This window comes from Megascapheus bottae, chromosome 3, assembly GCF_031878675.1.
Source record: "Megascapheus bottae isolate mThoBot1 chromosome 3, mThoBot2.hap1, whole genome shotgun sequence".
NCBI classification, from domain to species: Eukaryota; Metazoa; Chordata; class Mammalia; order Rodentia; family Geomyidae; genus Megascapheus; species Megascapheus bottae.
This window is the reverse complement of record NC_143511.1, coordinates 59,069,939-59,093,704: the sequence shown is the minus strand read 5'-3', so window position 1 is coordinate 59,093,704 and position 23,766 is coordinate 59,069,939. Positions and strand designations below refer to the sequence as shown.

At 46.7% G+C, this 23,766-nt stretch overlaps 1 protein-coding gene across 1 annotated transcript in view; it reads right to left on the bottom strand.

The window, feature by feature from the left end:
• The window catches only part of Dnai1 (dynein axonemal intermediate chain 1), a 64,886-nt gene that overhangs the window by 8,776 nt on the left and 32,344 nt on the right, over positions 1-23,766 (bottom strand). The window contains exons 9-14 of the mRNA XM_090330142.1: positions 23,556-23,690; positions 18,581-18,665; positions 14,111-14,228; positions 13,567-13,610; positions 5,190-5,437; positions 12-101 (exon numbers count right to left, since the gene is read on the bottom strand). Coding sequence (XP_090186268.1) covers positions 12-101; positions 5,190-5,437; positions 13,567-13,610; positions 14,111-14,228; positions 18,581-18,665; positions 23,556-23,690 — 720 coding nt within the window. The remainder of the gene's footprint in view (positions 1-11; positions 102-5,189; positions 5,438-13,566; positions 13,611-14,110; positions 14,229-18,580; positions 18,666-23,555; positions 23,691-23,766) is intronic.

The following is a 23,766-nucleotide window of genomic DNA, read 5'->3' as shown; positions in this document are numbered from 1 at the left end:
AGGAAATGCACCTTTACTAGTGTCCAAGACACGATCCGACCGTCCGATGACACAGAGAAGAAGTTAAGGTTGTGGTCCATGTCATCCTTCTGCCATTTTACCTGGAACATCCCCAAACATAATAAGCTCTGGGATTCTGCTTAAGGTTTGTGTAAGGGCTGTGACCAGGGCTCTCCCTCCCCCCCCACCATGCACCTACATGAATCCCAGAAACATGTTCTGCAATATTTCCTGAAATCCTGTAATTGGCCCTTCCTCCCCTCCTCCCATCCAGCTCTGTCTCTCCCTGACAAACCTAGGATAATGGTGCCAGTCAGAGCACTGCCCGGCTCAGAAGTGGAGGTACCCAATTCTCTGGATTGGGTTGCAGATGCCTAGCTTCAGGAAGATCATGGTTCTAAGTTACCCTCATAGACTCAGCCCTCAAACAGTTCCTGTACTTAGAAAATGGAAGTTATAATAGCATAGGCTTGCTGTGAGACTAAATGAGATACGATATGCGAATACTTTAAGCCAGAACCCTAAATAGTAAATGCTTAATAAATGCCAACAAATGAGACTAAGGTTTGATGGTGCACATCTGTAATCCCAGTATTTGGGAATCTGGGACAAGAGAATCCCAAGTTCAAGACCGGCCAGAGCTATGTAATAAAATTCTGTCTCAGAAATAAATCAATAATGAATGCTACCTAATATCCTCATTATTACCATCATCCTCCAAGCTTCTGCAGAGGCCTTGTCTCTGTTTGCTTGGGAGTGGGTGAGCAAGAGGAGGAGTTCACCCCACGTCCTGCCCTCCTTTTCTAGGCTTGATCTTTCTCTAGGAAGTGTCTCCTCTTTTCCCACCTTCACATCAACACTAGCTCCTGCTCCTAGAATTTTGCTCCCAATCCCAGATTTAAGCTGCATTTCTCCATCTGCAAATCGGGGTTAATTATCCTGCCCCACCCATCTTCTCAGGGCTGGAAGCAAACATATGGGAAAGTGTTTTGGAGACAGAGCTGTTGTCTTATGAAGATGACACGCTTGAGGCTCAAGTTTCTGTTGCCAGATGTGGAGGCCTGGCCACGCCAAGTTCCAGAGAGATGGAGTGGGGCTGGGTGCCCGAAGCTTTCCAGCCAGAGGCTCCTTCCAGACCGCCCATGCTGGGACCACCGTCCAGTGCCCTCCCCCTGTCACAAACAAGAGGCCCAGTGAGGGAGGCCAAGAACCCAATGCTGTCGCCTATAACCGCAGCTGTCACCATGGCTGTTGTGGGGCGAGGAGAAGGGATTGTCTCTTTCCGACTACCACCGAAGCCTGGAAGGTCAGAGGTGGAGGAAGGGGGCTGAGTCCTGCTTAGGCCTATTTGGGTAGTGAGTTATTTTGTGCCCTAATGGTATGTGGGGTGGGGGGCAGATTGTGGTTCCAGAATACTGCACAGCCTTGAAGGCACAAGTCAGATACTGAGACTACTTCTGTACAATGGTGGTCCCTTTAAAGGGAGGAGGGGACAAGGCGTGTCAAAAGCCAGGCTATAAGAGGCGCTAGGGAGCTGCAAAAGGAAGTGTTTAATGAGCAGATGCCCTGCACTCAGGGAAATTGTATTTCACACCCCACTTAGCAGCCTGATGCCCAGTGTGGGGGGGTATATTTTCAAGTGACTGTGCATGTGTCACACACGTGCTTCTGGGGTAGAGGTGAGAGGGTAAGAATAAAGCAAGAGACAGAGTTGTAACCAGGCTGAAAGGAGTGGGTAGAAATTCAAGGACCAGATAATAGAGAGGATCTGGAGCTGAAGCTTGCTTAATTGATTCCTCCTCTCCTGCCTTATCTGATTAGGGCAGAACAGCCTGGCCCCAGTCTCTGTTTCCCGTCCTTCCTTCTCCCTTCCCTAGAACTGCACAACTCACACACAGCCCAGAGTGTTGCAAGTGAAGGCCTCACAGTAGGGCCCAAGCAGGGCTGGGCCAACCTGGAAGGCCCTCTAGGGATGTGGTCAGTGCTATGGACCAGGAGTCAACACTTCATACACATTTCTTGCCTTGGCTTTAAAACCTTCTCTGGTTCCTCATTGTCAATGGAATAAACTTTCTGTCCCCACCTGGCACTGAAGTTCAAAACAACCTTTCCTACTTCCTCAAAATACTTTGTACACAGTCCCTTAAAAATGGAAAAAGATTTACGCCCTGTGCCCATGGGTCATGAATATAATCCTAGCTACTAAGGAGGCTGAGATTTGAGGATTATGGTTCAAAGCTAACTGGGCAGGAAAATCTGTAGGACTCTTATCTCTAGTTAACCACCAAAAAAAAGCTGGACAAGGAGCGTGACTCAAGTGATAGAGGGCCTAGACTTGAGTACAGAAGCTCAGAGACAGCACCAGGACCAGCAAAAAAGAAAAAAGAAAAAAGACTTAGACTCCAGTGTCTCTGGCATCTTTTCACCAGCCTGTCTCTCCTTTAAGCTCCAGGCTCAGAGCCAGTTACTTGGGCCAAGCCTCCCCCTGGGTATCACTTAGGCTTTTTACATTAACTTCTGGCCAAGCCTGTTTTCCTCTACTTTTCCTGCATCCATGGATGCCCTGGTAGGCACACCAAACGTAGGCAGCATTAATTCTTCTCTTTCCCCATATCAAATCAATCCCTGCCCTCTATCAGCTTCACCGCTTCAACAACTCTTCATCCACCGTTCGCATCTCCATCTCCAGTGCCCTGCCCTCCCTTAGTCCTTGGACTTTCTCAATCTGTAAGCAGAGCCACTTCCCAGAACTTTTCATGACTGTTACATCTCCACACTCTGAGGACTGGGCAGCGATTTTCTAACTATGCCCAGGAGGAATCCTTAGGAGCCTTGTGAAGGTACCTTAAAGGACAGAAGGAATGATACCACTTACACAGGCAGGATGCTGATTCTATAGCAGTCCACTCTCATCTTGTGGTTGTTGTTATAGGGTTGAATTCTGAGCCAGAATGCTGTCCCTGGGTTTTTGTGCTCAAGGCTAGTACTCTAGCTCTTTGAGCCACGGTTCTACTTCCAGGTCTTAGTGGTTAATTGGAGATGGGAGTCTTACAGCCTTCCTTGCCCCGGGGTTGGATTCAAACTGTGATCCTCAGATCTCGGCCTCCTGAGTAGCTAGGATTACAGGCATAACCTACCAACACCAGGTGGGTCTTTTTTTTCCTTTAATATATTGTGCTTCTCTGTTTAATATTTCATTTGAAATCACTGCCTTCCAATACCCATGTTTTCTTCACTTAGAACTAAGCACACTCAGGACAATTCCAGCCCTTTCCTCAGTCTTGTTCCCCTCTGCTTGTTGTCATGTGCTCTGAATGATGATATATTGTTTCCAACCGGCCATTGTGCTTGAAGCTCTGTCTGCACACGTGACCCCCTTTGTGTTTGCCTTCAGCTCACTAACACTTATCCTCACAATTCAGCTCAGCAGTTGTTTTCTCTAGAAAGACTTGCTTTGCCCTCCCTGGCCCTAATCCTCACTCAGGACAGTGTGGGTACACATCATACTCTTGCACTTATACTTTAGCGCTTAGCATTCTGCCCTGCACTGGTCAGCTTGTGGCTGTGGTTATCTTCCCACTAGAACCCCAGAGACTATGCCCTTGAGCATCCTTCAGCAGCCAGAGGAGAATACAGGGAGAATTTTCTGAATGAGTGAGTGAATAAATGAATAAAGATGAATGCATGGGGAAGGGAGAGAGGGGAATGAGAGGAAAAGAAGGGAACACAAAGTGAGTAGATGAATGAGTCACAGGTCCCTCATGGGTCATCTGCTGTGATTCCAGTCAAGAATCCTGACTTTTCCACTGTGCAAAGGCAGTGAACTTATGCAGTGAAAGGGATAATATGTTTTCCTATGCCTTTTTTTTTTTTTTAGCCACCCAATCTGCTATTTTATCTAGAGAGCACTAGAGTAGGAGTGGGGAGGATGTGGGGTGGATGGCCTGGTCTCTTCCCAGTTTCCTGGGTTTGAGAAATAATCAGTGTTTGGTCCTGGGCTATGTGAATTAGAAGTAGGAGAAAGACTGGCATTGTTTCCATGTGATCAATTCCTTTCTCTTCTCCCTGGACTTTGAAGTCTCTCTAGACATCTTCCTCATGCCTGAAGCTTTCCACCTGACTGGAAGTAACAGATTAGGAGGTAGACTTCTGTATCGACAGAATTTCTGAGGCTGCAACCTCATCTCATCCTTGTGGAAAGTAAGGAGAAAGTGTGTAACTGTAGGGCTGCCTACCTTTCACTATCAGGCTCTGCATAAAGGATGAGACTGTGAGAGATCCATGTCTCCTGTGTCTGCCTCTGCTCAGGCTTGTCCAGAAGCTCAGATACCAAGCTTGGAGCCAGTATCTATATATCCCTGGGAGCACAGGGCTAGCAGAGATAGAGTACAGAGCCTGAAGGCTGTCAGGACCAGAGGGCAGCAAAAGATGAGAACAGAGCCCCAGTGCTGCAGGATAAGTCCAGAGACTTTGGGTAACTTGAGACAGAAATCCAAACTTGGGCTCTCCCACGCATGCTCATGGGGCTAGGTGCAAACTTCATAGGTGTGAACCTAGGGGACACAGTGAGAAGAGCTTGCAAAGCTAGGGCCAAAACTGGAACTTGGAGAATGAGACTATGAATTATACTCCCGGTAGAGTAAGATCAGAGACAGAATCAAGGTGAAATCCAGCCTCAATGTCCTGGCAATAGTCCTAGGCTGGTCCTAGTATTGTCAGGGGCACCACCTATCCCTGCAGTATGTTTGGAGAAGAGGGGTGCTACAAGAGGATCAAGGACAGACTGCACATACTAGACTCTCTAGCCCTACCCAGAGGGTAAGCAACAGAAGATAGCCACTTGTCTACAAGCTTCTCAAAACCTAGCCCAGGCTTCAGAGGAGAGCCCCATGAGGATCTGAACTCCCTCACATTCTCAGCCAGAGTCTATCAGGGCCTGCAGGCTCTCCGCTGAGGCCTCTGTGTTACTGGTTACCCCACCTAGGAGAGGGTTCACAGACAAAAGGAGACCTGTTGCTGGGAGTTCAGGGCCATTCCCTAGCTCTCTGTCTGTTCTCACATCAAGTTTCTTAGTGTGGTGTTTTCCATCTGCAGCCCCTTGCCTATAGCCCTTTCTCTCCCATGGCTCCTCTTCCAGTGGCCCCTATGCCCAGGTGCTACTCCCATCCAAGTCCTGGTCCGAGGCTGACCTGCCACACAGGGTCCGTGTGCTTGCCAGATTTTGCTGAGCTTCGGAAGCAGGGCTGAGAGTGGGGCTTCTTGAGGTTGTAAATGGCTACATTGCCATCATAGTGGCCCACTACCACCAGGTAGGGGTGGTCCACGTGCATGTCAAGACACATGATGCCGCTCTCACTGCTGAAGATGTATTCAGGAAAACTGGGGTTCTTCATGCTGTACAGTAGCAGCATGCCCCGGCTTTGCTTCATGAAGTCATCTGTCCAGGGAAGATGGACAGCTGCAGTTAGAGGCTCTGCTAGGGAAGTCCCCTAGCCACTGTCCCACCAGATGGGAAAACCTTGCGCTGCTCTGCTGTTGGAGTGCATGGATTCCTCTGGTGCTCATCTTCTCTGACTGGGAATAAAATTATGAGCCCTCCTCAGGGCTCATGGAAGGATCCAAGAACCAATAAAGATGACCAGACTATAGGAGGGGTAGGGATCCAGGATCAAAGAGTTGTTAAGTGAAAAAGTACATGGACTTGGGAATTCTCTCTTTGTGCCATCAGAAGGGATTCAGATGTCCAGCCCAGGGGTAGGCTTCTGTCCCATATATGCCTGGACAATGTCCGCAACCCCCTAATTCCTCATCTAAGATCCAGGGCTTCACAGTTCTTGTTACAGCCTGTGCTCTGGCTCTGGGCACTCTCCACAGAGAGTCACAAGTCCCCAGCCAGCCAGACTTTCGCACACGCACTCAGCCTGGCCACAGAGATTGGCGATCAACAATGGAGCACTCAGCAGAGGTCCTCTTCCCAGCCTTCCCCTACTTTCTCCAATTTTCTGTATACCAGATACTGATTCTGATATGCAGGCATAGAACAGCATATAAACCCAGCCTCAAGACCAGTTCTGTGTCACTGGTGGAGACCTCCTTGCCACTTCCCTCACTAGAGCTAGGGAGGCAGAAGCTATTTCAACTACTCATTTTGGGTAGCCTATGACAAAGCAGCCCTTTGACCTTTCCACTTACTGCTGTTCCATGGCCCTACTTCTTTATCTGGAAACAGGTACCTCATAGCCAGGTAGCCAGTCCTGAGGTGGTGGTAGGGTGCGGGGTGGGGGGGAAGGACAGGAAGGCAACCTCCACTTTGCTAATTTTGTTGAATCATTTTTTAGCATTGTAATTTTTTTAGCAGTACTGGAGTTTGAACTCATGGTCTCATGAGTGCTAGTCTGGTGATCTACCACTTGAGCCATGCCTCCTGGCTTCGGTCTTATTTCTAAGCCTATCCCTTATTCAAAGAGAGTAAGTGTTTGAGTTGAGCTCAGGGATGATCTGCCCCCATGTCCTGGTCCTCAGGTCATGACCTTAAGCTACTGCCATGTCCCAGCTATCCTAATCTGTGCTCTGATGGGGAGCACAGTGATTTGCTAGGAGCCAGGCTGACTTTTGAAAGGCAGGCAAGCTGGCATGCCCATCAGTGCACCTGTCTCTGAAGAAGTCTGCCTTCCCCTACTGTGGCAATCCTCCCCAGCTCTGAGTCTCTGCTGGGGAGCCCCTCCTTAGATTACTTACAAAGGAGGCCACACATGCAAGGCAGGGCTGTAGCTAGGGTATTTCCAGGGCCAGGCTAGAGTCATGGAGAGGGCATTCTGGAGTTCAGAAAAGCAATACTGCTCCCAATGAAATGAGTCTCTGAGCAAAGAGGTGGCCTGCAGATCCTCTGAAACCAAAGCTAGAACACTCTGATCCTGGCTCCACCTCAAAAGCCAACTAAGGACTAGCGTTGATAAAGGTGGAATGGAGCTGGGAGGACCTCACCCTGTAGGGCCAGTGTGGGCCCCAAGAGGGATTAGATTCTCTAAGAAAGAGATCTGCTACTGACTGAGGATATTATCTTTCTTGTCCAGAACCCAAAGCACTTAAACTAGGCAATGTGACCCCCACTTTAGCTCCTTTTGTTTATTAAGAAATCCTGAGCATCTGATCTGAGCTGCCCCCTGCAAGGTCAAAGACATTCTACTGCTAGACTCTCCAGTGGGCCAGAGGTGAGCCTCTGGTACTCACGATTCTGTCCTGTCCTTTATGCTTGTCAAAACTAACAGAGGAGGAACAAATAGGGAGCCAGAGAAGTGTATTAATGAGTGAAGGCCCAAGATAAGGATTCAGATGCCATCTTTATTGTACCAAGGGGCAAAGTTGAGTACAACCCTCACAGCTGTTCTTACTGTGTACCAGGGCCAGGACCCTTGAGGGGCAGCAGTGATGACCTAATTTCTCTAGAGAGGCACTTAGTACACCATTTTCCCCTATGTGCATGCTTACTATATGCATGCTTACGTGTATCTGTGACCAGTGAAGCCAGGAAAAGAAGGCTGGATGGTATAGGCTGGCCTAATAACACTGGAGAATATCTGGCCCCTTCATAGAACTAATGGCACCCTAATTTCATAGTTGGGGAAATAGGCCTAGAGGAAAGTAATGATGTGCTCAGCTACATGATACATGACATATGGTATATACCATGACCCATATCCCCTTTCATGGCTGAAATTAGCTTGCTTAGGACATTTGGTCTTTAGCTGGAGGACAAAGAAGAAAGGAGCCAGACCTAATGGGGCAGTGTTCAGTGGCAAATCTCATCCAGTCCCTTCAGGTTCTAGACAATAGGACCTATAAAGGACAGGGCAATCAGGCATGATCAAAGGAGTAAAAATAAAGCAGGGATAGCTGGCGCTGGTGGCTTATATCTATAATCCTAGCTACTTAGGAGGCTGAGATCTGAGGATCCAGCTTGGGTAAGAATGGCTGTGAGACTCTTATCTACAATTAACTACCAGAAAATCAGAATTAGAGCTGTGGCTCAAAGTGGTAGAGCACTAGCTTTGAGCAAAAGAGCTCAACGACAGGACCCAGGCCCTGGGTTCAAACCCCACAATCAAAGGGGGAAAAGGAGAGAGAATACAGCAGGGATTTCATGGGAGAGGGACACAGAACAGTCACATTGATTCCCAGGCCACATGCAAGTTCCACTCTCTCAACCTTACTTTAGTGGTTCTTGACACAGGAGGCCAGTCCCTAGATTACATGTTTCAGGAATTGTAATTCAGGGATTTTTTTTTGCCATACCATAGCAGGAAAGTAACTGATATTTCCTCTCAACTTGATTCTTTTTGGGGGGAGAGGGTGAGTTTGAACTCAGAGCCTCCTACTTCCTAGGCAGATGCTCTACCACTTGACCCACTCTACCAGCACTTTGAGTGTATCTTACATGTACTATGGACTTCTCATCCCAGACTCTAGTGCCCTCTTTGAGAGATATCACTATTCTATTTTTCAATGTGACATCATAGACTGAAGCACTAACTGTCCCAACGTATGATTATCTTATCTTCTAAAAGCCCTCAAATGATATCACTACAAAACTACTAATGGTCCTCATATGATATCATCATTCAGTGACATCACTGTCCAATCTCCAGCATCCTTAATATGAGATCACCAATCAGGGCACCTGCAGTCTAATCATATCATTGCTCAGCCATCCAACATTCCCAGTAGAACATCACCAACCAGTCACCAGAAGTACCAGCAGTAACATGGGCTATCCTCATTCAAGCCATCCATAGTATCTCAGTTCTCAATGTAGAGTCCTACCAGATTCAATTCTTGTTGAGCCTTGGCTCTTGGTCCCTGAGATATTTTGTTTGAATACCACAAACTTCCTAAGCAATTAGAGAAAAGCTAGAGAGTCTAGTAATCACCAGATCATCAGGAACTGCAAACAGGTCTTTCCTTGGTCTACCGTGAAAGACAGAGGGAACATGTCTGGCTTGCTCTTTGGGGTAAAAGAGCTGCCTCCTGCTAATCCTTCTGCCTAGTAGATAACAGTTGTAGATCACAGAGGCCCACTCTAGAACATTCTGGCTGTCAGGAGAACCCTGGGCTTTTATTCAGGACTCAGTAGAGTGAGGCAAGCAGAGGGCATGTTGGGGCATGAGGCTAAAGCCAGGTCAGTGATGAGTAGAGAGTAGATGCCAAACTGCAAAGACGAGGATACCATGCCAGCCTCAGCCAGTAGGTTCTCTTGTACAGTGGCATCCTAAACGATACCAGCCCCGGACTGGCTCCAAGGCAGCAGCTGTTTGATGACTCCCTTATTTAGTCATACAAGAGGTACTTGGAGGCGATGTGCAGTAGGCAGAATAATGTCCTCCCCCCCAAATGTCCACATCCTAATCCCCAGACCTATAAATATGTCACTTCGCATGGCAAAAGAGACTTTGCAGATGTGATTAAGTTGAAGATCTTGAGACGGGGAGATTATCCTGGATTATCTGGGTGGATTTAATGTAATCACAAGGGTTCTTATAAGGGAAAGAGGGAGGCAGAAGAGTCAAAGGATGAGATGTGACGACAGAAGCAGATGTCAGAATGATGCTATTGCTGGCTGGAAGAGGGCCACTAGCCGTGGAATGCAGGCAGTCTCGAGAAGCTGGAAAAGAAAAGGAAACAGGTGCTCCCTGCAGACTCCAGACCTGATTTTAGCTCAGTGAAGCCCACTTTGAACTTCTGACCCCCAGAACTGTAAGAGAAGAAATTTCTTCTTTAAACCATTATGTTTGTGGTCATTTGCTACAGGTAGAAACAAGAAATGAGTATCAGAGTCATTTAGGGAAGCCTGACCCACACTCGAGTTTCACGAGTCAGAAGATGGCAGCTCTTCTGGGATCGTTCAGAAGCCATTCCTCTAGAAATCAGGGGGATGAATGCAATAATATTCAGCATTTTTTATGACAATAATGAATGCCCCTGTTTCCCAAACCCCAGCTGACACTTTGGAACAGAGACACCCTCTGTGTAGGGATTTTCACAGTCTCCAAGGCAGGGGAGCAGCCCAAGGCTGGTCTGAAAAGGGTCAGGGATCAGTAGAGGGTTCCAAACCTCCAACGTGGCCCAGAGGCTCTGCAGCCAAGATGGGCTGCAGGCTCCCCGGCTTTTCCAGGCCCTCTTGTTGGATTAGAAGTCTTATTTAAGCAGTGTAGAAAGCACGAACAAGGCCTCACAGACAGAATACATCAAGGGGGACATTTAATTTGATTTAGGAAAATGAAGCAAACATTTGGGAACCTAAATAACTAGCCAGTAATTAAACTAACAACGGGAATGCCCTTGCACTACAACCCAGCAAGCTTCATGGCCTTTATGGACTGTATTTACAAAGAGACCTGACAACATAATTAGTCCTGTAAATTTTACGCAGCCTGCAGCCGAGGAGTGATGGATTTTGTGTGTGGAGGATGAACAGGAAGAAATGAGGTGGATGAAATTCCATTTTCAGTAAATGAAATTAACACTGCTTAATTAGTGAAGCTGACAAATAAGTGATCAGGAAAGATTTAAATCCTCACGAGTACATCTCTGGCCCGGGCAAGCACATATGGCGGGACAGAACAGGTTTAGTGCTGCGGGTTCGGGTCTGCATCAGTCCCTCTGGAGCACGTCCTTTCCATATTTGACCTGTCCCATCTCTCCTATGCTATCGCAGGAATTCCAGAGTTTCTATGATGTGTTCCACCATCCCTGGGCCTGGCAGACCATGAAGAATACCCATTTACCTGCTATGAACTGGCTAATGAGCTGGAAAGGACCCCTTGGGTATAGTAGGCTGATATAACTGCATCCCAGCTATCTCTTTCTAGACGAGTCACCTTTGTCTTCCACCAATCCTCCACCAGCTTTCACCTGCTTATAGCCTCTTTCTCTACAAGGAGACTGGCTCTAGAGAGCATCCCGGTCTCTGCCTTTTCAAGAGAATACTCTACCACTTGAGTCAAGCTCCACTTCTAGCTTTTTGGTGGTTAATTGGTGATAACCATCTCATGGACTTTCCTGCCTGTGGTTGGCTTAGAACTTCAATCCTCAGATCTCAGCCTCCTGAGTAGCTAGGGTTACAAGCACGAGCCAGTGACACCCAGCTCTATCTCTGCCTTTAAATAGCCTAATGTATGAGTAGCCAGCCACTCTGGAAGGGAGGTAGGTGGGGATGCTTCTGTGATGATGCAGGAAGTGAGCTGGACTCCCTTTTTCTCTACCTGAGGTTGCTCCAGGCAACCTCTCCCATCCCGGGATGGGAGCTTGGCCCGGCCTGCCCTATAGTCCATGGCTAATCCCATTATCAAAATTTTATGTAGCTGGGTCACAGAATAAACATCTGGGAATTCCAGGCAAAAGGAGGTTTATGAGGTCTAGACTGAGCTTACGAGGGTCAAACCCGGCAATAAATGCAGTGTTTGTCTGCACAAGGCAAAAATTCTTTTATGGGAGAACGATATTTGTGAACTTGCAAAGACTGTGATAGATGTCGGTGAGCTAGCTGCTCCATACGGTGACCCCATTCAGCAGCGAGGGTGCCCTCTGCCTGCCTCAGCTATGCACTGTCTCTTCTATGGAGGCACCTGAACACCCAGGAGTGTGGACCTTCCAGGTGTGACCTCAGGAGCCCTTCAGAGCCTTTCTAAGTCCACAGGGGCTGTTCAGGCCTTTGCACTGAGAAATGCAAGGCTCTGGAATAAATGAACATCAAGCTCCTCTGAAAGCTAGCCAGCAACTCCTGTGCAGGTGCCAGCCACGCAAAGATGACAGCCACTGACACCTACCTCCTAAGAGCGATTCCCCAGCTTCTCTACTCTGCTCCAGTCTCCCAAAGGTGTTGCAGGAAAGCCAAGGGAAGAACAACAGACAAATCAACAATGACCCACTTTCACGAATAAGTGGTTCCTACGGTTGGCAGGACACATTATCTTCTTTTCTCTCTGTGTCTCACAATGGCATTGCAATGGAGGCCTGGCAGGTTGTGTGTCACCCATGAGGAGACTAAGTCTCAGAAGCACATTACTGAGAACTAGTCCTCCAGGGGGAAGTCTGTGGCTGCCTGTAGGGACCACTCAGGCACATGGCTCAAAAGACCCGGGGAGGGCAGAGACCTAACCAAAGGAGGCTACTAGGTCTTGAGACATGTATTTGCGGGAGGTGAGTTACCCTTCTCTATAGTTCCTGACCAAGTTTATCCTCCATGGACAGTATCCACATGACCCCAACCAGCTGACACTACTTCTAAGCCTGAGTGGAGGAAGAGGAGGCTAGAACTAACATTTTCTCCTCCCACCTTCTAGGGAACACTCACCCCATCCTCACCCCCACCCCCACACACCTCAGTCCTGGGCAGACAGCCTGGGCCTGGAGCAGTCTCATAGGGGGCTCCACACCCACTCCTGGGAGAGCCCGCCCAAGCCCCAGGCCCAGTTCCAGGCCCAGTAGCTGCAGCAGAGGGGGAAGAATGTTCTAGTTCCTTGCCAGAGGGGGAGGGCGCTTCCCGTTTGGCAGCAGCCCACCGTCAGGAGTAGGGACACAAAGCAGGCATTTAGGGCATCCTCAAAGGCAGCCCAGACCACAAGACTGGGAGCAGCTCCAAGGTCTCCTCCCTGAGAGGAATGACAAACACCAACTCCTCCCTACAACCCCTGCAAACACCTCCTCCCCCATCCTGGTCAAAAAATGGGCGGACAGATGATCTAAGGGGCAGCGACCAGGAGCTTGTATGTCTGCCAGCCAGCAGCAGCTTGGAGAATGGAGAGGTTTTTCTGTTTGCAGAAGCTGATCTTCCCAGCCAGAGAACAAGCTGTTAGCATTAGAGAAGTGCGCCTGAATGTGGGGAGCCTGAACGTAGGGCCCTCTCCCGTTAGGAAGGAGGAATGTCCAGGCCAGTACAGCAGTAAGGGCTTTTGCTTGAGCCAAGTAACATTAAGGAAAAGCACATTGCCCAGTCACAGTTACCACAGTGGGATACCTCCCTGTCTTGTCTGGATTCTTGACAGGGAGTCTTTCAGGGCTCCAGGGTAGATGGTTGAACTTCAAAAACTCTCCTCTACTCACCATCACCCCCCACTCTGCTTCAGAGCCAGGTCAGGAGGGAGGAAGGAAGGAGAGGGCCTCCTCATTCTCCTGTGCCCTTCCACTTCTCTTTCATGTTTCCTGGCCTCCAATCTCAAGGATACAATTCTGCATAGGCCTCCCTGTCCTCTTTGAGTTTCTTCAATGGTTTTCCCTAAAGAACTTGTTGAAATGGTTTAACAAGCTCTTTAAGGCCTGGCTCCAGCCCCCTGAACAGCTTTATTTTCTTGGCTTCTCTGCTAGGGTAATCTCTCTCTCTTTCTCTGAAGCCCACTGGGCATATTCCGCTTGATGTATTCCTAAACCCAGCACTAAGTGCTCACACAACTGTACATTGTGATTGTGTCCTAGTCATCTTTGTATTTCTCACACATGGCAAGGAGCTCTGCAGAGTAGGAACCTGGTGTCTGTTCTTTACATGAACAAATGAATGAATACTAGATCACTTACAGGAGCCATGTCCCACTGCAAACAGATCATTGTACTTTGGATTCCTGCAAAAGAAATGTGAACCCATTGGCACAGAAAGTAGACCTACCCCATATAGTTATGATCTTTCCCAGAGCCACTGATGCCTAACTACACAGTCCAGAATAGATCCTTACCCCCTGGGAAACCCTGGGTGAACCTTCAGTCTAATAAGAATCTCCATTCTGGGGCCAGGAGTTTGGCCTAGTGGTAGAGTGCTTGCCTAGCATGCACGAATACCTGGGTTCGATTCCTCGGTACCACATACATAGAAAAAAGCTGGAAGTGGTGCTGAGGCTCAAGTGGTAGAGCTCTAGCCTTGAGAAAGTCCAAGGACAGTGCTCAGGCCCTGAGCCCAAGCCCAAGACTGGCAAAAAAAAGAATTCCCATTCTGATCTTCTCATATTGCCACATGTCACAACCAACGTGGTTAAGTACAATGAAAAGGGTAGCTCAGACCTTGGCACTCAGTACATGCCACAGTTATTCAGGGATGGCTCAGGGTTGCTGCAATGCCAGTACTCACCAGGAGAGGGCGGTGACGGCCAAGCGCTTGGCTTTGTCATTCTGGAACTTCCACAGTGGCAGTAGCGTACCCTCCTGGTCTCGGTATTCGTCAGCAGCATCCTCATAGTACTTAAAATCTTAAACATAAATAAGAAGAGTCAGATCCCAGACTGCCATTTTGCAGCAAACCAAGGTCAAATGCTTACTGTCTCTTCTTGGACAATACAACAAACCTTTTTGTGTTTGGGAGTGAGAATAAGAGCACCTATCTCAAAAGACTGTTGTGAAAGTGTATTTTCAGTTAATACATGCCAAGTGCTTAGAAAAATGCTTGGTACACAGAGAGTTCCCTTGGTCTGTTACCAATTGTTACCATCATTGTTACTGGGCAAACTACAATAAAGCAGCTCTGTGTACACGGATAGAAGCCTCAGGAGTTTCTTCTGCCCATCAGAAGGTTCAGATTGGAGTGACCAGATCTCAAGGGCTCAGCTTCCAGAGACTGATTAATAATGCCATCATTCTGCTTCCCAAATCCTTAAAATGTGGCCCCACTTCATATCCATTGCCACCCCCTACTATAATAAAGCTACCTGGATCCCCCAAACTCATCATCTGGCCTCAAAACTGTCTTCCCATTTTCTCCAAGCAAGGAAGAAGCTCCATCTTTTGTCCTGTCTTACCAGCAATCTGGGTAATCTTTGACTGATGTTTTTCTACTATGGCTCAGATTTTCCTCCTATCTATTTAATCCATTCATTTCTTCCCAAACCCAGAGCCACTGCCTACTTTCAGGTTCCACTAATCTATCACTTGGTTATTCACACATCCTCTAACTGGTCTTCCTAACTCTGCAATCTGTCGTCCAGTTCATGTTTCAAATTAACTAGCTGAGTGAGAGCTAGTCCTCTCCACTACATCACCCTCCTCCCCCTCCTCCCAGTGCACCCTCTCAATGCTTCTTCTTGTCCAGGGACACTACATCATTTTGATCCATGTGTTCACAGGTGATCTGTACCAAATAGTCTGTGTTCATAAATCGAATGGTGTCAGTTATCAGAGTGTTGCTTTATGACTTTCCATGACTAAAATGTCCTGCTCATGATAGACTCCTAACTCACTTCTGACCCAAATTAAGCTCTTCCTCCTCTGTATCATCTTCATTTTCTTTTATTCTTCTTTTGTGTATGTGTGTGTGTGTGTGTGCATGTGTGTGTGTGTGTGTGTGTGTATGTGTGCTAGTAATACAACTTGAATGCAAGACAAGGGCACTGTCCCTTAGCTTTTTGCTCAAGGTTAGCAGTCTACCAATTGAGCCGTTATTTCCACTTACGGCTTTTTGGTGGCTAATGGGAGATAAATGTCTCACATCAGATCACCAGATCTTAGCCTCTTGAGTAGCTAGGATTGCAGGAATAAACCCCTGGCTCTTATTCTTTTGTCCTTTTCTGTTTTTAGTTTTTGAAATGAGCTCTTATGTTGCCCAGGATGGTCCTGAACTATTGGGTTTAATGGTTCCTCCTACTCCAGCCTCCCAAGTAGCCAGGACTAGAGGCCCATGCCACCTCACCTACCTTGTTTGGAGTTAATTTCTCTTTCTCTATTCCATCCCTGCCTCTCCTTTCCATTGCATGGGCCTTGTGCCTATCTTTCCCATTTCACAGCTCCCAGACAGCAGGAATCATGTTATAGGGGTCACTTAGCACAGGGATAGCCACACACAACAAATATAAGAAATAAAGTAACAATGGGACCAATTAGAGAATAAACCCTCTCATCCAGCAGGGCCAAGGACATGCTCAGGCATTGCCCCAGCCATTCTCACAATGTCAGCCCTGCCCGCTTTGACACCGTGGCACTACATTCAAACCTCATTTTGAAAAAAGGATTAGAGTGCTCAGAAAGGTGTCAGCCTTGATCAGATCAGAGATGGCTGAGCTTGTGTATCTTTAAAAAAAATACTTCATTTGAAAGAGGAGATTAATTGGTAACACTTCTCTATTCTATTTTCACTTTTTCATGATTACACTTTCCCAAAGGGAAAATACTATACAATTCAAAGAAATCAAAGTTCAATGCATTTTTATGTGACTGTGGTCTTATAAATGAAAGTGGTTCACAAGGCCAATTTCTCCATGGATATTAATCAGGTTTGCAGCACTTTGGTGGGCCACTTGTACAGACTGGGTTTCAGGAAGCCAAGCTGTGTGAGTGACAAATTCATTCACAGCTGCTGTGTACTTTGACAGCTTTGAAAAGCACTCAAGGTCGTTTTCCAGCCTGAATGATAACTAGGGGGCTTGTTTAGGCTGCTGGTCTTGGCAGCCTTAGTTTCTATGTCCCCTGGGTGTGCAATGAACATCAAGTCACCAAGACGAGCCCTAGGCTGTCAGCAAAGGAGACCAGCCAGAAGCAAGGAGTTGCCAACTCTGGGGAGGCAGCTGCTCCAAATAAATGCACAACCTCTCAAGGAAATACAAGCCACTTGGGAATGTGCTGTTCATGCCATGGGAAGGATTCCATTTCCCTGGCACTGTCAAAGACACCAGAATTTCCCAGGCTCCCAGGATTTAAGTGTTTCTGAATCAATCCTTTTCTTTGCTTCATCACTAATTAACCACCAGGATAGATCTATTGAATGTGTTTATTGGAACTGTCCCCTCCCTGTTCAGTGGTTCTGTGACCTAATGGTAAAGCTTTTAGGCAATGGATCCAAGGGGCCTGTGTTCAAGTTCTGGTTTTACCACTCATGTCCCCCACTAGCTATAATTTTGAACAAGTGGCAACATCTCAGGCAGTTTATTTATCTATAAAATATAGATAATGGGTTGAGGAGATAGCTTAGTGGTAGAGTGCTTGACCAAGTGAGATTTAATCTCTAACATAAAAAAGGGGAAAAACAGCCAATGTGGTAGCTCATGCCTATAATCCTAGCTACTCAGGAGGCTGAGATCTGAAGATCAGGATTCAAAGCCAGCTGGGGAACAAAAGGACCTGAGACTCTTATCTCCAGTTAACCTCAAGAAAATGGGAAGTGGGGCTTGGCTCAAGGGTAGGGTAGTAGCCTTGAGCTGAAGAGCTCAGGGACAGCACTCAGGCCAAGTTCAAGCTCTATGACCCACAAAGAAAAAAATTTTAAAAGAGGAAAAAACCCACAACATAAACAACAAACATATATCAGCCTATTTTTTGCGCACAATAGTACTTGAGTATAATTGCTGTGCCTAGGAGGCTAAACAGGAGAACCAAGAGTTCAAGGCCAGCCTAGGACAAGGTGAGACCTTGTCTCAGAGATTTAAAAGAGAGGGCCGGGAATTTAGCCTAGTGATAGAGTACTTGCTTAGCATGCATGAAGACCCAGGTTCGGTTCCTTGGTACCATATACATAGAAAAAGCTGGAAGTGGTGCTGTGGCTCAAGTGGTAGAGCTCTAGGCTTGAAGAAAGCCCAAGGACAGTGCTCAGGCCCTGAGTTCATGCCCCAGGATTGGCAAAATAATAATAATAATAATAATAATAATAATAATAATAATAATGATTAAAAGATAATAATGTAGCTCTCAGGGAAAAGATGTATAAATCGTATAGCACAATGCCTAACACATAGGTCATTTCCAGTGAACACTGGTGCTTGCTTTCCACTATTACAAGACTCCTTTTCCTCTATTCCCTGTGATGCAAGCTGGTTGGATGTGATGAAGCCCATTCCATACCATCTCTTCACCCCTGTCCCTGTATTCTCCAGTCACATCCTCATCCTGGCCCACTCTCATTGGGCTATATTCCCAGATATCAGTTTCTCTGAATTGTGTGGTATTGAAGGCCCTTAATAAACTGGCTCCATCTGCCTTGACTCCAACTGCCTCTTAAGCTTGAGCCCCCATCACTTTCCAACAGCTCCTGTTAGGGTCAATTAGGCTGCTGTCCCTTGTCCCAGGGGTCTATTCATACTCTTTCTCACTGCCAAGTCACATCCTCCCTTCTGCTCTCCTCCCACTCAGATGCTGATTATCCCTAGCATCTAGCCCCGCCCTTCTGGAAACCTTCCTTTTCAGCTCCTACTCATCCCTTATTTGCCCTCTTCTCTTCTTGAGAGATCCCAAGAGCAGTTTCTGTCTATCCTTACATTCTACCATCATAGTATCCCTAAGAAATCAGGGTGGAGTAGACAATACAGAACGAAGGAGCTGAAGACCTAGGTTCAAGTCCTCTCTGCTACTACCTAGCCAGGTGGCCTTGGCCCTCATTGTCTTGAAAGCAAAGTCATCAATTATCCTAGCTCCTGCTGCTTCCCAGGGTTATTGGGAAGAAGGCACTAGATCACTATGGGCAGGTGTTTGTTTGCTACACTACTGTCAGATCTCATCGTTACACTTATTGTTCCTTAAGACATTGACATTGTTCACAGTTAACTTGCAGCAGTCATGTCTCTTCACTGACATCTGGAAGAGGAAGGGATTCTTTTTCCTCATCTAGGGGCATCAGTCTTACCTTGTGCAACATCATCGTATGTATTCTGGTTGACCATCCGCTCCACAATTTTAGCAGCTTGGGTTACTTTGGTGATATCATCACTCTGCAGGGTTACAGAAGCCACATATTCTCATAAGCCAGGTCAGATGCCCCAAGCCAGAACCCAGACATATAACTGATTTAGCTATGCCTTCCTGCTGTCTGATGTCATGCCTCCGTGCCATAATGCCTGCCCAGATAGCTCTATAAAGTATCTCTGTGCGGCTCTAGTTTACTCTACCACTGTATTTAGGAGCCCTTCCCTCACAGGTGGAAAAAGGGGGTCTAATTCTGGGATTTCAAGCACCGGGCATAAAGCTGGCTTCATGTTCTTTTATTCAATACTTACTTTGGAAAGGGCATCTCTAAGCACAAGGCAAAACATCTAAGTTATGTTAGTCCTTTGCTCTTGAGAGAGCAGATAAGAATCAGTTGGAGGCCTTTCTGGTGGAGTGTAGAGAGATTTCATCAGCTCAGAAAGTGACAGATTCCCCTTAAAGATCTCAGAGATCTTCTGTTCCAATCCTTCCTTTAGTCAGAGGTTGAGGAAGTCACAGAGGCCCAAAGATGGGGAGAGATATGCTTGTAAGCAGCATCTGCAGAGCAGAACTGAGATTCTTAATCCAAGAGACCTGCCCACTGCCAGAGGAAGCAAAATGTTTTACATCAAAGAAAATAACTCTTTCTGAACTAAAAGCAAGAGTATCATTGTGTGAAATTCTACAAAGTGAGCCAGTTGGGAGCCTAATAAAGGAGGCAAGAGTTCAGGGGAGGCTAAGTGGGACCCCAGTCATCCAGATAGCCAGGCGAGCAGTTGGGAGTGGTAACATCAGGCTGTGGTTAAGAAAGTGAATTCTAAGCCCGGCACTAGTGGCTCACGCCTATAATCCTAGCCCATTTAAGAGGCTGAGATCTGAGGATCACAGTTCAAAGCCAACCCAAGAAGAAAGTCCATGAGCCTCATCTGTAATTAACCACCAGAAAATCAGAAGTGGAGTGGTAGCTCAAAGTGGTAGAGCAGCCAGGCACAGTGGCTCATGCCTATATTCCTAGCTACTAGGATCAAGGTTCAAAGCCAGCCCAGGTACTAAAGACCATGAAACTCTTATCTCCAATTAACCATCAGAAAACCAGAAGTGACCCTGTGACTCAAGGGGTAGGTGGTAGCCTTAAGCTGAAGAGCTCAGGACAATACCCAGGCCCAGAGTGCAAGTCACATGACAGAAGAAAAAAAAAAGTGGTAGATCACTTGAGAAAAAAGAGCTCAGGGATTGAGTCCAGGCCCTGGGTTGAAGCCCTGCAACCACCACTACCAGCAACAACAAAAATAAGTGGGTTCATAGATCTGTCTAGTAATTTATTTATTCATTCACGCTGGGTCATGTTATATTATACATCCTAGACTGGTCTCAAATACAAAATCCTCCTTCTAAACACTAGGATTTTAAGTAGGCATCACCACAACTGGCTGAAAAACCTGTATTCCTCTCCTATCCCATTGTTTAGAAGCCAGTGAGTAATCTTTTTTTTTTTTAATCAGTCCTGGGACTTGAACTCTGGGCCTGGGCATTGTCCCTGAGCTCTTCAGCGCAAGGCTACCACCCTACCCCTTGAGCCACAGTGCCACTTCCCATTTTCTAGAGGTTAATTGGAGATAAGAGTCTCAGGGTATGGCTTTGAAACTTGATCCTCAGATCTCAGCCTCCTGAGTAGCCAGGATTACAGGCGTGAGCCACTGTGGCTGGCCTAGGGAGTAGTCTTGAGCAATTTATTTTTCTGACAAAGTGAAAATGAATGGCAGCATCTGCCATTTTGTCAGATAATTGGGAGGATTGAATATAATGTTCCATATGTGGGGATTTAATCCAGTTTCTGGTGGTAATGGTTGAAGTGGTGTCAAGAGGAAAGGCAGCAGTCCTGAGATGAAGGCTAGGGAAGCTGCATGTTGGGCAATGGTCCTATGAGGGCCTTTTGCCACACAGCAATCTGGCTCCAAGTGTGAGGAAATGGACAAAGAAGTGTGGTAGCACATACAATCACAGCAAAGTTAATGAGACCTTAACTCAGAAATAAAATACAAAGGCTGGATGCCTGACTCAAGTAGTAGAGTGCTTGCCTAGCATGAGTGAGGTTCTCAGCACCACAGAAGAAACAAAAAAGGAAGACATTGGGTGTTTGTAATAATAGTCCTCAGAATTTATCTGGTCCTCTCCTACTCCTTATCCCAAAGCACCATTCCCCGTCCCCCCCTTGGCAGTTTCCCAGCACGCTTAACTCTCCACATGTAAGGTGGAGTTCTCTCTGATCAGATGGCCGATTAGCTGAAGTCTGCTTTCCTGGGTCTTCTACCCATGGTCCCAATACTGTGTACTAGTCATGAGGAACTGTATGCCTGATGACAGCCCTTCTGTTATAACAGAAAGTGCCTCATTCCTTCAAGTATCCTCCACCAAGCTCCACAGCATCACAATTAGTAAGAGGCAAGTACTATGTTAGAAGTTGTACATACATCATCATAGGTTCTCCTACCCATCTTGTAAAGCAAGTATCATCTGAATGGCTTAGTGAGTGGGGAAACTGAAGTTTCAGAAAACACCATTTAATTCCCCGGCATCAGTGGCTCATGCCTGTAATCCTAGCTACTCAGGAGGATGAGATCTGAGGATCATGGTTTGAAGCCAGCTGGGGCAGAAAAGTCCCCATGAGAATCCTATCTCTAATTAACTACTCAAAAACTGGAAGTGGAGCTGTGGCTCAAAATGGTAGAGCACTAGCCTTAAGCAAAAGAGCTCAGGGACAGCACCTCAGCCTATGAGGTTAGGCCCCACAACTGAACAACAACAACAACAAAAAGTTAATAAAGGGTCAAAGCAATGATGTAAGCACAGGTCTGTGGTCTTTAGCACCCATTCTCTTTTTCTGCTCAGAGATCTAATCCCTCCTCAATCTGATTACCCTCTCCTGATCCTAGGAAACTCAGGGCTACTGATGTGTGCCAAGGATAGAGTACGTGGGCTTTCCCCTCCCTGTTCTAGATGCCATGGTACTTGAGTAGTCACATCTTTTTATTGGCTCTTACTAAACTTGTGGCCTTCCTCCCACTCCTGCCTAAAACTTCAGACCAGAAAAACTTACATTTAGTACTGTGCATTTATCAAAGTCATTAAGGAGACGGTAGAGGCTGTGGTACTACACTGGACAACTTCCTATAGAGTATCATAAACTTAGTCTCTTTTCTTCCCTCAGATACCTGAGTTGTTTTTTTGCTCTCTTTTCTCTCTTTCCTTCATTTCCTTTTGGCAGTATGGGTTTGGAATCAGGATCTTGGGCCTAGGTAGAAACCCTACTCCTTGAGCAATACCTAAGTTGATTCTTTCTTAACAAACCTAAACAGACCTAGATCTTTGTTCTATTCTGTTCATACACTGGGCCTGGACAAAGAGGAAGTCATTCATCTTTCCCACTGTATTTCATAGACATCCTACTTTAATAACTGGGACTTCCAGTTAGAGGTCAATCCATCTGAGTAAAGACTGCACATCAATGTACTTCCTGGTGAATGTTATTCACCAATGTCTTGCCTCCACTGTAGCATCTTCATCCAAAGGGCTGGAAATTTCTTGCTTCACAGTCTTATATATCAGTGAAGCTATAAGATCCCAGTGTGACAGAGGGAATGGGGTCTGTCCTCTGTGAGGTGTTTGTTATACACCAAATTCTGTCAGGGCTTAGACTCCCAGCTCAGTTTTTAGTCTCAGCCATAGTGTTCTATTGGTGCCTAAATCTTAACAATTATATTTGGGATTTCTGCAATCATGGGCACCAGCACAGTCCATAGTCAAAATCCGATGCATCTTCACAAGTACCCTGACACAGGCCAGAGCCTTCTTTGAAGTCTCTAACCTCTGAGGAATGGTACAAGAAAGCCAAGAATCTGCACAGAGCAAGCCTTAGGGAAGGGGCTCTATTTTTACCTCAGAGTTCCAATACCTAGCATGGTCATGATCACTATGCTAACAGATACATCGGGACAATTTCTATGAAGCTGTAACAAGAGACCTTCAAACATCCCCTCAGGTTAGAGAACGGAATTGAGAGGAAGTGAGCACAGTTCAAAGGAAGCAGAACTTCCTGGTTTATTCTGAAGTAGAAGCTCCAGCTTGTACTTCCTGAGAGTGGCTCCGTGGGAGCTGTCTGTGGTGCTGAAGCCAGCCCCCAGCTTGCTCCCGCCCTCTTTCATTGCAGGTCCTTCCCATCCTCACCCCCACACGGGACCTCACCTCCAACCCAGATTTCTCACTGCTGAAGGGACAAAAGTGGACCTTCCGCATCTCCCTATGGTGACCCTTCCTTCAGTGACTCCCCATAATTGCATCACTGTTGTCCTATGTGGATCCACAAACATATGCTGGCGAGGCCTCTCTGTAAGCCTCCACCCTTCACCTTTAAGATGACTCTTACAGGGCTTCCCATGGTAAATCTAACTCAGAATGGCTATGTTCACTGACCTGCCATGACAGTACCTATGGTCATCTATGACCTAGATTTTGGCCCTGAAGACTCACCTTAAGTATCAGGCAAAATTAAACCCAAGGATTTAAAGCAGAAAAGTGTCTTACCCTCCCAATCCTTTGGAAGTGCTATCTTGTCCTCATATGCTACCCCTATCCTAGGCATATTCCTTCTTCAAAAAAGCCCATGGCCTCTCTTGCCAACAATCCTGAACCCTGCTAGATTTTAGGCCAATATAAAATTGAGGAGGGGGTAGAAAATGCCACAGGCAATTTTATTTCTCCTCATATCACACCCCAAAGAAAGAACTATTCACAGCTCAACATTAGCTGTCTTCTTAAGCATTCGCAAAGCCCTTCCCAGACAGTCAGACTTCTGTCTACCCAGAGGCTAATTCCTGATTTGGACAGTCTGTGACAGAGATATGGGTACCCCACCAAACCTGGGACTCCATGGATGTTAGCTTCCTCGAGGTCATCTTCCCTGGTTTTTTAGCCACTGGAGTCTTTGTCTTTTCTTTCTCTTTGGTCTTTTCCAGCTTTTCAAGCTCATCCATGTAGGAATCATAGATTTCCCACTAGACAAGGACAAGATGACAGGGTTATCACAGAGCACAACCTTCACCCTGTCAGCCTCTCTTCAGCAATCAGACT